The sequence below is a fragment of the Cotesia glomerata genome, linkage group LG2 (genome assembly GCF_020080835.1).
Source record: "Cotesia glomerata isolate CgM1 linkage group LG2, MPM_Cglom_v2.3, whole genome shotgun sequence".
NCBI lineage: Eukaryota > Metazoa > Arthropoda > Insecta > Hymenoptera > Braconidae > Cotesia > Cotesia glomerata.
Window position 1 is genome coordinate 16,234,346 of NC_058159.1, and position 12,225 is coordinate 16,246,570.

The 12,225-nt window shown below is 38.3% G+C and overlaps 1 protein-coding gene across 1 annotated transcript; it reads left to right on the forward strand.

Annotated features, from left to right (window-relative positions):
• Positions 1–2,022: 2,022 nt before the first annotated feature.
• LOC123258978 lies at positions 2,023–3,272 on the forward strand. The gene is made up of 2 exons (XM_044719235.1): positions 2,023–2,119; positions 2,638–3,272. The coding sequence occupies exons 1-2, from the start codon at positions 2,071–2,073 to the stop codon at positions 3,270–3,272; spliced, it is 684 nt and encodes a 227-aa protein (XP_044575170.1). The 5' UTR covers positions 2,023–2,070.
• Positions 3,273–12,225: the final 8,953 nt, after the last annotated feature.

Consider the following 12,225-nt stretch of genomic DNA (forward strand, 5'->3'; position numbering starts at 1 on the left):
TAACCAAGTAAAAGTGGGTAAACGGATGCCTAGTGTAAAGCCTCCTGATGCTGATGCGGCTATATATCTCCATCGTAGGCATCCGTCGACCTCGTACAAGCTTCGGCAAGAGATTCGTTTAAAATATCCACGAATTCACCCAAAAAATATTTGGATTGCTCACGCCTTTGTGTTTGTCAGATATGCAGACGATAAGCCGCCTATTAAACTGAGACCTTCAGTGGGAATAGGTCCGCTGCAGGACTTAGTGCAATAACAATTAATTGCTCCCTCACCACCAACGTCGCCTAATGTTTTGCCAACATCTACCACAGTTTCTAAGGAATTACATTTTTGCCACCTTAATGCGCAATCACTACATAGCCACTTTGCCGAATTTAAAGAATTTTTTAGAACGCATTCCTTTGATGTTATTGCAATTTCGGAAACCTGGCTAACTGATATTCCGTAATGAATTAATTTTTCTGCAACCGATGTTGCGCAGAGGAGATGTACGACAAGATTATTTAAGGCTTCCAGCTAGCCATCTTGCTTTTTATGATAAGTCATTTATAGTATCAGCAATACGCGTTTGGAACACATTACCAGCAAATCTTACAATTCTTGATACTTTTAATGAATTTCGTAACGCTGCATTCAACTATTTTCATAGTCTAGAATCGATTAATTAAGATACTATGTAGTTGTTTCTGATCTGAACGGATTAAAATTAATTTAATTTAATGTAACTTAAATTTATATTCTATATTTGTACTAAAATTAATACTATGTATTAAACCAATGTAAAAAATGTAATTTTTTCTTATGTATGGCCACAAGGGATTACGATCTCATGGTCAAATAAATAATATATCTATTAGGGTGTTTCAAAAAAATCGGCTTTTGTGATTTTTTCAAATGGCCAGCAAATTCTCTCAGAGAATGCCAAAATAATGACCTTGTCAAAATTTGAGTTCTTAATTTGAAGATTTACAGGTCGCGGATCGTAATTTTCTATTCCCCCTTAAAAACATAGGAAAAAAAGGTTTTCAACTTTAGAATTTTATATCTTTGGATCGAATCAACTTATGGCAATGATCATCTCGGATTCTTATGTAGAATTGAACGCTTAACAAAAAAGGTCTCTTATCATTTTTCCATATATTGATTCCTTCCCGAGTTATTCAAAGTCAAAGTTTAATTTTCATCGTATTTTCGGGTTTTTTTTAACTTTTATCGTACAATTATGATTAAGTAAAAAAAAAAAACATTGTTTATTTTAAAATATATGAAATTTCTATAATACGGTTAGTATAAATTAGTGACAAATTTTATAATACACAATATTTACTTATTACTACAGACAAAAAAATATTGTGATGAATTCATGATGTTTAGTAAAAAGGTATTGTTGACAACTACTTTGTTTAAACGATTGATTCTTATCTGATTTTTAATTGGTTATCAATTCTGTGATCCCTCTGCTGGTAAGTGCTGATAACATGTGTCAAAATTGTGCTTGTTCATTAGTGCATCGATTACGAAGAAATATATACGTATTTGTTTGAAACAATGTTTGTTTAATAATTCAAAGTGGACTTTATTATTTCTATTTATTTACAAGCTGACTTAAAATTTATTATCATGAGAGAAGAAATCTATTTAATTGGTCAAATGAATCAAGATTTTGTCGGAAGAAAGCTTCCATTACTCAAAGAGGTTATGTCGATCTTCTTTTACCACCATAAAACCTGTAATTTAACAATTAAACAGAGTTCAGCAAGTACGACGAAACAACTGATAGAACTTTGGCAAAAAACAGGTATTCCACTACGTCAAGAATCTTCTATAATTTTGTCAATAATTCGATCTCATAACAGATGGATACTTTTATCAAAGAGTAAACGTCAGAAAAAATCAACACAAAAGAAGAAAATGTCAATTTTTTGTAATGATTTACAAAAATTGTTTGATATTTCCCATGCTAATGTTCTCAATGAAATTGATGCTACAAAAAAACATTTTTTGGAAAACCAAAGAAAACCATCTCGACGTGGTTTTATAAACGATTTTGGGCCTATTACTGAAGATATGGAAATTTGTTGTTTAGATCAGAGTGAAACGAATGCAAATAGAGATGGTAAGATTTTTATCTTTATTTTGTTTTTAAATAAATATCGATGGATGATACAATTTTTTTTATTAAAATGATATTTATTAATCTTAAGATTAAATTTGGAGGTTATTTAGGTCTTGATTACATGAATGATACCGATTTCCGATTTTTGATTAGTTCTGTTTGATGCTGTCAGGGTGCGTGGTTGTTAGTACGCGGTAATATTCAAAGATCTATTTGAATTATTAACATATTTTTTTAATTATTTCATTGCTAAAATTTCTTATAATGGCATATTTTTTTATTTGTCTATAATCGAAATTAATCAAATATTTGCAAATGATATCTTTCGTTTAAAAAAAAAATTATAAAAGTAGACATAATTTTATTAAAAAATAGTTACTAGTTAGAGTAATATTGATGATAAATCATTAAAATAATAGTTTATCATCAATAGAGTCTGTAAAGTCTATAATTTTTGTTTAAAAATTTTATCTGATTTTTTATTGTAGTTGTATTTCATTTCAATTTGAACGTTTTAGAAAATGAGGCACTTATGAATACTGAGACCCTTCTTCTCAGCCAAAAATCAAAATCTACCGTTTCTACCGTTAGTCAAATTTCTAACAATATCTCTGATTTTGAAGACGAATTAAAAAAGAAATCAAAACGAAAAGCACCTCTAATGAATATCATGACACCGGAACTTGCAGCTGCCCTTGATCGTGGAAAAGTTAGCAGCAGAAATGCCGTATATATTTTAGCTGCTACTCTCAAAAGTACTGGCATTGATATGAAAGGCTGTAAATTGAGTCATTCGACAATTCATCGAGCTCGCAAAAAATTTCGAAGTGATATGGCTGCTAAATTGAAAGATGGACTCGAAAACCAGGATAATTTTGTGATACATTGGGACGGGAAAATATTACCTGATATAGTTGGTACGGAAAAAGTTGATAGACTGCCAATTATTATATCGTTATCAGGCAGTGAACAACTGTTAGGTGTACCCAAAATGAAATCTGGAACTGCTAAAAATCAGGCTGATGCTATTGTGAAAATTCTATTCGATTGGGGTATTTCTCGTAAAATAGTAGGACTGTCTTTCGACACGGCGGCTGTTAATACAGATATTAATTCATGTTATTGTTTTCTTAAAAACTTTATCATGATATAATATAAAATTAATATCGTATCATTTGCATTAATATTTAGATTTGAACTGGTCATTATCGTATAAATTAATTTTTCACTTATGTTAAATTATATATTTTGTTATCTAGGAATTCACGGTGGAACTTGTAAACTGATTGAAGACGAGTTGGAAAAAAAATTGGTATATCTACTATGCAGACATCATATATTTTAAATAGTATTAAAAAAAGTGTTTGAAATCTATTGGCCCGTTTCATCCGGCCCAAATGTACCAATTTTTTTACGATTTAAAAATAAGTGGAGTAATTTCAACACCTCAAATTATACCCCAGGAATTTTGGATCCAATCATACTCAATGCTCTTGAAGATGTGAAAGAAGAAACAGTAACGTTTATCACGAATCAGTTACAAGTAAGGTTATAGTTATAATATATTCAAATGTTTTTAGATATTGTGTGCAAGTTTTAAGCGTATATCTTGAATTATATTTTTTGAGTTTAAAATTTAAAAAAATAGTTCAGTAAAAATTTATATTTTAAATAATTTCGAGTAATATATAAGATCAAATTTGCGGATCACTTATCATATCTATTGATTATTTTATTAACTAATTTTTAGGTAGCACAACCAAGAGATGATTACTGTGAACTTCTGGAGCTATCATTACTATTCTTGAATACTACTTCATCTACACAAATTTCTTTTAAACGACCTGGTGCTATGCACCACGCTCGTTGGATGGCAAAAGCCATCTATTCTTTAAAAATATTCATGTTTCGCAATCAATTTAACCTTAACTTTAAAGAAATAACCGGAATACGACAAATTTGCATTTTTGTTCTAAGATTTTATATACCAACATGGTTTCAGGCTTCATCTGGCATATTAGCACCGAATAATGATTTAACTTTAATGAAAGACTTACTACTTTACAGCCAAAACAATCCTTCTTTCGCTAAAATTGCCGCTGAAAAAATGTCCGATCACTTATGGTACCTATCTGAGGAATTAGTTGTTTTTTCGTTATTCGATGCAAATGTTTCACTGGATATGAAAAGAAAAATGGTAGTAAATATTAAATCTTCGAAAGCTAATGCAAAAAATTTTAAGCGATTTGTGATAAAAGACAACGTAAAGTCACTATTGACAATTGATTTATGTGACTTAGTCTCAGAGCAATCTCTGTTTTTGTTAAAAAAATTTAATTTACCATATAACTTTCTCGATGATGATGTTTCATTATGGCCAACTAATAAGAGTTACCAAAAAGCTATCTTGTTTTTGAGTAAAGTCCGAGTTATAAATGATACAGCAGAACGTGGTGTATCTTTGATGAGTGAGTAAAATCTAACTCTTACAAAAGATGAAGAAGATTTTCAGTATTTATTACAATCTGTTAAGAAACATAGAGAGATGTATCCGAATTGTAATAAAACAGACTTAACGTAACAGTTAAGCAATCAATATCTTTCAATTTTCACAGTATTATAGAATATAATATATAATTTGTTGGTGAAATATTTGTTTTTGTTTTTTTTACACCACTTCCTATGTCTTAGGTATAAATAAGTGTTTTTTTCTTATTACATAACGATGAAAGTTAAAAAAACCCGAAAATACGATGAAAATTAAACTTTGACTTTGAATAACTCGGGAAGGAATCAATATATGGAAAAATGATAAGAGACCTTTTTTGTTAAGCGTTCAATTCTACATAAGAATCCGACATGATCATTGCCATAAGCTGATTCGATCCAAAGATATAAAATTCTAAAGTTAAAAACCTTTTTTTCCTATGTTTTTAAGGGGGAATAGAAAATTACGATCCGCGACCTGTAAATCTTCAAATTAAGAACTCAAATTTTGACAAGGTCCTTATTTTGGCATTCTCTGAGAGAATTTGCTGGCCATTTGAAAAAATCACAAAAGCCGATTTTTTTGAAACACCCTAATATCTATCTATCTGTATATGTGTGTGTGTGTTTGTTTTTATTTTTTTTTTTTTTTAAGGGGGGGGGGGAATTCTTTTTACGGATTCTAGGCATAGCTGTTTAGCCTGGATATGTGGCGACTCGACGCAATGTCATACTAAAACTCGATGCTAGCGCCCCTACCCACTAAACCCTAAACCCCTTTTCCTCTTTCCCCTAATCCCTCATGGAAACCGCCGTCAAGCATTACTTCGTGAGGGGAGGATCTAGCTACTGCTCTTTCTTCTGGTGGCAAAGGTGTTATTCTTTCCTCCTTCTAATTGGCGTCATTCGCTCTTCTTCTTTCTATTGACCGCAGGTCTGAGAGGACTCCCGTGACAAACGTGTTTGTGGCGTTCCAGGCAGCCTCTGATGACAGCATTGCTTCGACTATTGTCTCTGGTTGGATTTTCCTCTTCATGATATTCTCCAGCTCATCTCGCTGTGGTTAAAAACGTGGGCACTCAAAGAAGACGTGCTCTGCATCTTCATTGACTCCTGGGAAGGACGGGCACTCTGGGGAATTATCATGCTTAAAGCGGTGGGGTTACGCCCGGAAACAGCCGTGTCCTGATAACATCTACGTAAGATAATAGTTGACCTCACCGTGACTCCGGTTTAGCCAAACGTTGACCCTTGATATGAGACGATGCGTCCACCTACCCTTAACTGTGGCATCCCACTGTAGTTGCCATCGACTTATGCTCTTCTGCCGTTCTTCTGTTCTAAGCTCCTCAGCGCTTATTGTGGTTGACTTCTTTCGTTGGTAAAGGATCCGTCTTTCCTCAGCTAAGACTCTGAGAGGCAAAGTTCCGGAAATGACACACACTGCTTCCATAGATATTTGCGGAAGGCGCTCGCTACTCTTAAGGCACTCAGCCGGTAGACTGGTCCAGCCTTTCTCCATGATTCTTGCTTCTCTAGTGCGTCCGCCCATATAGATATTCCGTAAGTGAGCATTGATGTGACTACAGATGATAGCAGTAGTCTTTTACTCTGCTTTGGGCTTCCGACGTTTGGCATGAGTCGTGCTAAGCTAGCTACCACTGCTGATTCTTTTGCACTCACGTGTTCGACTTGCTGCTTAAAGTTGAGTCGGGCATCAAGCATCACTCCCAGATATCGGATATATAGTTGTGATGTGATTTCTTGTTCTCCGACTTTCAGCTTTATGGTCTCTATCACTTTTCTGCTGGTAATAAGCACAGCCTCAGTCTTCTGTTTAGCCAGTTGTAGATTCATTGAGTCCATCCATCGGTTAGCTTTCTCAAAGGTGATACTTAACATGTGGTTTATCTAGGTGTTTAGCAACGATTACGACAGCTACATCATCTGCATATGCAACAAGCTTGACACTTCTTGGAAGAGTCAGTCTCAGCAGACCATCATACATGACATTCCACAGAAGTGGACCCAGAACGGAACCCTGCGGTACACCTTCGGTGATATCATACTCTTTTGGACCATTCTTCGTGTCGTATCTCAGGATTCTGTCCATGAAGTAGCTAGCCACTATCCTACGTACGTATCCTGGTACGTTTTTCTCTTCCAGGGCTTGCATAATGCAGTCCCAGTTGGCGGAGTTGAAGGCATTTTTGATGTCCAAAGTGGCCACCAGGCAGTACTTTTTTGCTCCACCCTTCCATCTGATCCTTTCGATTGCCTCCTTGGCCGTTGCAACAACTAGATTGATTGCGTCCAGGGTTGATCGTCCTTTTCGAAAACCATACTGGTTGTCTGCCAGGAGTGGATCGATAACTGCTTCTATACTTTGATGGATTATTAAATAATTACTGAAAGAGCGGAAAAGCGGGGATCAGGTTTAGGTCTGGATATCTCAATTAAAACGCGTAAATTATTATCAAAAATAACACTAGGAATTTATTAACATTAAATACACTCAATATTTAATATGTTTAATAGCGGATTGTTAAGATAAAAGCGGATTTATAAATTACAGCGTGGTTAGCAAAAGCGAAGCCGGTTGACACGTGGTTGAACACTTTGTCGGCACTAAAAAAGCGGTGAAAAAAATGCACAAATAACACAACTTATCTGAAACAAACTAAAGCGAATTAATAGCGGTTAATTTAAGCAATTTAAATTATAAAATAAGCGAAATGCGGTTTAGTATCGAAAAGCGAAAGTAAATAAATACTAATGGCGACTTGATGCAGCGAAAGCGTAGAAGCGAAAGATAATAACAATAGTCCGTCTTCTTCCTCGTTGAGTTGGGGAAGAAGGCTATTGCGCATGTCTAGCGGGAGCGATCAGCCAATAAAGCGGTCGATTCATGGCGTGATCGAGAGGCTGATTTTCTATTGGCGGTTCGATTTTTGCGGGAACTAGCGGTGGATAGGTGCGTCTCTTGAATTTGGGAGTCCCCCAGGAGCGAGTTAATCGCTACTGGGCCTTGTTCACCGAACAATTATACACTCAAATATCTTACCTGCCGTGTCTAACATACAAAGTCGATAAGATAACGGTTCTTCTGGTGGCTTTTTCTCTTTTGGAAGTAGTACTAGTCGTTGCTGCTTCCACTTCCGAGGGAAAATCCCTTTCTTGAGGCATGTGTCGTAGACGTCCAGGAACAATGATGGCACTGCTTTTATAGTTGTTTTTAAAGCAATATTGGGGACCCCGTCCAATCCCGGCGCTTTATTGTTCCCTACACGATTACAAGCCTCCATCAGTTCTTCCTCCGTGACAGATGGAATGTCATCCATTTCATTCTGCACTAATAGGTAGTTAAACTCGCTTTGTTCGGGGAACAACGCGTTTACGATCTTCTGTAGGAGTTGAGGACACGTGGGTGATGGCATTAGCTGGTTTTTAAGATGGGTCATGACCACCTTATACGGCCTACCCCACAGATCTCTGTCCACCTTGTTGATGAGCTCCTTCCAGCATTTTCTTTTGCTATCTTTGATGGCTTTGTTCAGGGATCGACGGGCTTTTTTGTACTCTGCGACCAGCTCCGCAGAGTTAGGTAGTCAGTAGCCACGCTGAGATATTCTTCCCTTCTGATGAAACTCTTTATGAAGGGCGCTGATGTGGTTGTTCCACCAGTGAACGGAAGGTCTTGTGTTCATGCCACGTCTACGAGACATACTGGCGTCACAAGCCTGGGTCACTCTTTTCATCAGGTCCTTGGTCTTCTCTTCTGCGCAGCCCACGATAATCTGGTCACTATTGAGAGCTACTAACAATGCACTTGGGTCAAGAGTTTTTACCTTCCAACCAATGATGTTAAGTTGCTTTTTAGGTCTTCTCGGGCTCTGGACGTTTGATATTTCCCAGAGAATCGCGTTGTGATCACTGGCTGTGTAGATATCCATTACCTTCCAGTTGATATTACCTCTAGTGAGGCTGCTACTGACGAAAGTAAGTTCTACAATAGAACTTGCGTCTCCTTTAGTGTAGGTTGGTGTATCACCACTGTTGAGCAGTACTACATCTAATGTAGAAAAGGCTTCTAGTAGTTCCTTTCCTCGCGCGTTTGTATGCTTGCTGCCCCAGTCTACTGCCCAGGCGTTGAAGTCCCCGGCTATTGCTACTGGGTGGTAATGCTTCGCGTCCTCGGTAAGTCGATCCAGAAATGCGGTGAATTCGACAGTAGTGAGACTAGGTGGTGCGTAACAGCTATAGAAGCGGATGCCCTCTACTGATACTGCTACAAAGCCGGAATTGCTGTTGTCGACTGTATTTTCGGAAGGAAGCTTGCCACATGACCAGATGACAGCTTTGGATGTTCTGTCAGATTCCCAGGGTTGGGTACTCAGGTGTTTATATGGCTCTGCTATCTGTACCAAGTCAAGCTCTAGTTCTCGCACGGATTGCATGAGCAGGTCATGCGCTGCCTCACAATGGTTGAGATTGAGCTGCAGTATCCTCATGTTTGTTTGTTCTTCAACTTCTGGAGTGTCTGCTGAAATAACGGGCACTTATAAGTACCGGCATGGTGGGCAACATTCTCTGCACTTTCAATCTCAACACATAATGCACATTTGGCTGGATTTTTACAATTAGCAATCTTGTGCCCTTCTTGTCCGCACCTGATGCAAAGCTTCGACCGGTCCACCTTGCTTCTGCACTGGGATCCATGATGTCCGAAATGCCAGCATTTAGAGCATTGAATAGGTCTCTTCGTTGCCCTTATTCGGCAATTAACCCAACCAATCCGGATTTTGCTACTTCCATCCAGTAGTTTCTGTGCTCTTGCTGCTGGTTAAATTACTGTGGCAATTTGAGTACCTCTATAGGCCTTACGGATCTTGATTGCCTCTAGTGGTATCTCACAGCCATCTCCAGCTTCCTTTTGTAGGGCACCCTGGATGTCGTCCTTCGTTATGTCATCATCGACGTCTCGGATCTCAATTACCTCCTGTGGTCCTTTGCAGGTTACTCTTGCGTCTTCTTTCAGTATGTCTGCAATGGTCTTTCTCAATGTTTGGCCTTTGTCGGTGTTCTTCCTCGAAAGAGTTATCAGCATATCTCCTTCATTGGTCTTATGGATCTTTCCTACCGTACTACGGACTTAATCATCAGGGACGTCCTGTTTTATTCGGCGCAAGATCTCGGCGTACTTTGCTTTCTCTGTCAGCCGGATGATGAGGGCATCCGGTCCGATCCATTTCCGCGGTTTCTTTCGCTTGGGTTCAGATCGGGGCTCCTTTGTCATCTGTTTTGGGAGCACCTCTTTCTTCTGTCGCTTTAGCTCTTTCTTGGACTGAACTTTTTGCCAAACCGACGCTTTTTCCTGTTCGTCGCTTCGTACTGCCGCTCCTTGTGGAGGGCTTTTCTTCAAATCCTTTTTCTTCACGACTTGGCTGATTGCTGGGTCAGGAGAAGGTCGATCTTTTCTCTTAGCTGACTTGCTGCTGACTTTACTTTTGTCTTCCGCGACTGATTCACCGTCACCTTCGGCTCCGGTGTCCATTGCTTCTTCAGTCACGACGATAGCCTGACAGGCTTTCTCCGGTGTAGCATGGGAAATGCGCTGCAATGATGAGCGCCACTCTTCGTCCAGCTTCTTAAACCTTTGAAGGGCGTTAGCTACACCAGTCGTCTTAGCCTTTATCTCTTTGTGAATATTGACCTTTGGTTGGACGAAATCATTCAACTCACTGATCAGCTTTTCAAGGCGTTTGAGCGCATGCGAACGCTTCATTTCAGTGCTTGCGTCAATCGCTGCTTGTTGGGCATGTAGCCCGTTTCCACTCTTGTTTGTTTCCTGTAAATTACTCATACTTTTTTGATTCACCAGCGCATCGTACGGAGTGGAGCAGGTTGTCGTAACTAGAAACGAGTGTACCCTCGGAGATAGTACTCCTACCCCAGTTCCCTGAGGCCTAGTCGACACTTAGCCAGTCCCGGAATACACGGACGGACTAGACTCGCTCGGAGCGGTGAAGATTTCGATCTCTAGCACTCACTGCGTACTGCCTGATCAAGGCCCGAAGTGGCTGGCTCCTGATCTACTGCTGTAACTTACACCTCGGCAGAGCAAGCTCACATCAGCCGTGGCCTGCGTCGTCGGAAACTACGACACAGGTTCCGGACACTCCCAGTGGGTTGCAACAGAGAACGATCTTCTTCTTGCTAGGTCAGTTAGTGTGACCAACCCATTAAGGGGAGTTTTGTCCACGAGAGCGTATTTTATTTAGCTCCTACCCTCTGTACCTTGTCAACTAAGAGACTCAGTGTCATTCAAGGACAGCGAGCGTTCTCCCATCCACTCGGGGAGACGCGCCCGGTAGCAGTATCTCTTCTGCCCTGAGTGTGTGTGTGTGTGTGTATGTGTGTGTGAAAGTATGTGAACCGCTTATAACTTTTGAACGGCTGATTCGATTTTATCGCAGTTGGTGCCATTTGAAAGAGCTCAAAAGCATAAAAAATTTTCCTCTTTAAGCTCAGAGAGCTCAAAATAACTCATAAATTGTATTTCTGAGCTCGAAGAGCTCAAAAACGTCATTGGTGCAATTTTAAGCGCTTAAGTATGGAATTAGCGGGAACTTTTAGGGATGGCCTTCAGGGTCAACCGTTTTTCTAATTTTTTTTTTTTTTTAATTAATTATATAATTTATTTTTTCTTAAAAAATAAATGAGCGTCATGAGGCGTGCACTTTTGGATTTTCCAAACTTTTTGAAATATTTGAAAGTTCTGTGACATTTCCATATTGTAGTTTGCTAGGTTTAGGTCCACCCCGAGTATTCTGTTTCCTCGGTACCCGACGTATCTGGCGGGCAGATATGTCGGGCATTCCCCTATCCTCCACCTAAGGAGACGTTTGATGCGGGACCCAGCAAACCTGATACAGTGTGTGTGTGTATGTGTGTTTGTGTGTGTGTATGTATATATGTATGTATGTATGTATGTAAACCTCATAACTTTTGAACGGCTTGACCGATCGGATCAAAATAGGTGGCGATTCAAAGAGTATTATTGTTGGAATCTTCCATATGGAGTCTTCCATAAGAGTCCTAATTTAGTTGGAGTCTTCCATATGTAGTGCGGAAATGTTTTAAGAACGGATTTTACAGCAACCCACCCCATATTGCCATTAAATTTCGTAAAATTTGAATCGATTCATTTCGCTAGATTTTGAGAAATCTCAAAAATAAAATTTTAAATCGCTCTTAAACTTTAAAAACTACGTCAATTTCCCGTCAGTTCCGTCAAAATCAGTTGATTCGTTCGGGAGTTATCCAAAACGAAAAATTTCGAAAAAAGTGTTTTTTAAGAATAACTATGTAATTTTTCATTAGATCTATTTTCATCATTCAAATTTTTTGATAGAGCATAAAAATTTACATCGAACGCCGCCAACCACGTGGAAATCGGTTGATCTATTCAAAAGTTATCGTAGTTTGAAACTTCCATAATAGTATTGTATCTATGTCTCATCAAACTTTTGAGCTCGAAGAGATCAAAAGCTTATATTAGATAGTTTTTTGAGCTTGGAGAGCTTAAAATAACACAAATAATATTTTTCTAAGCTCGA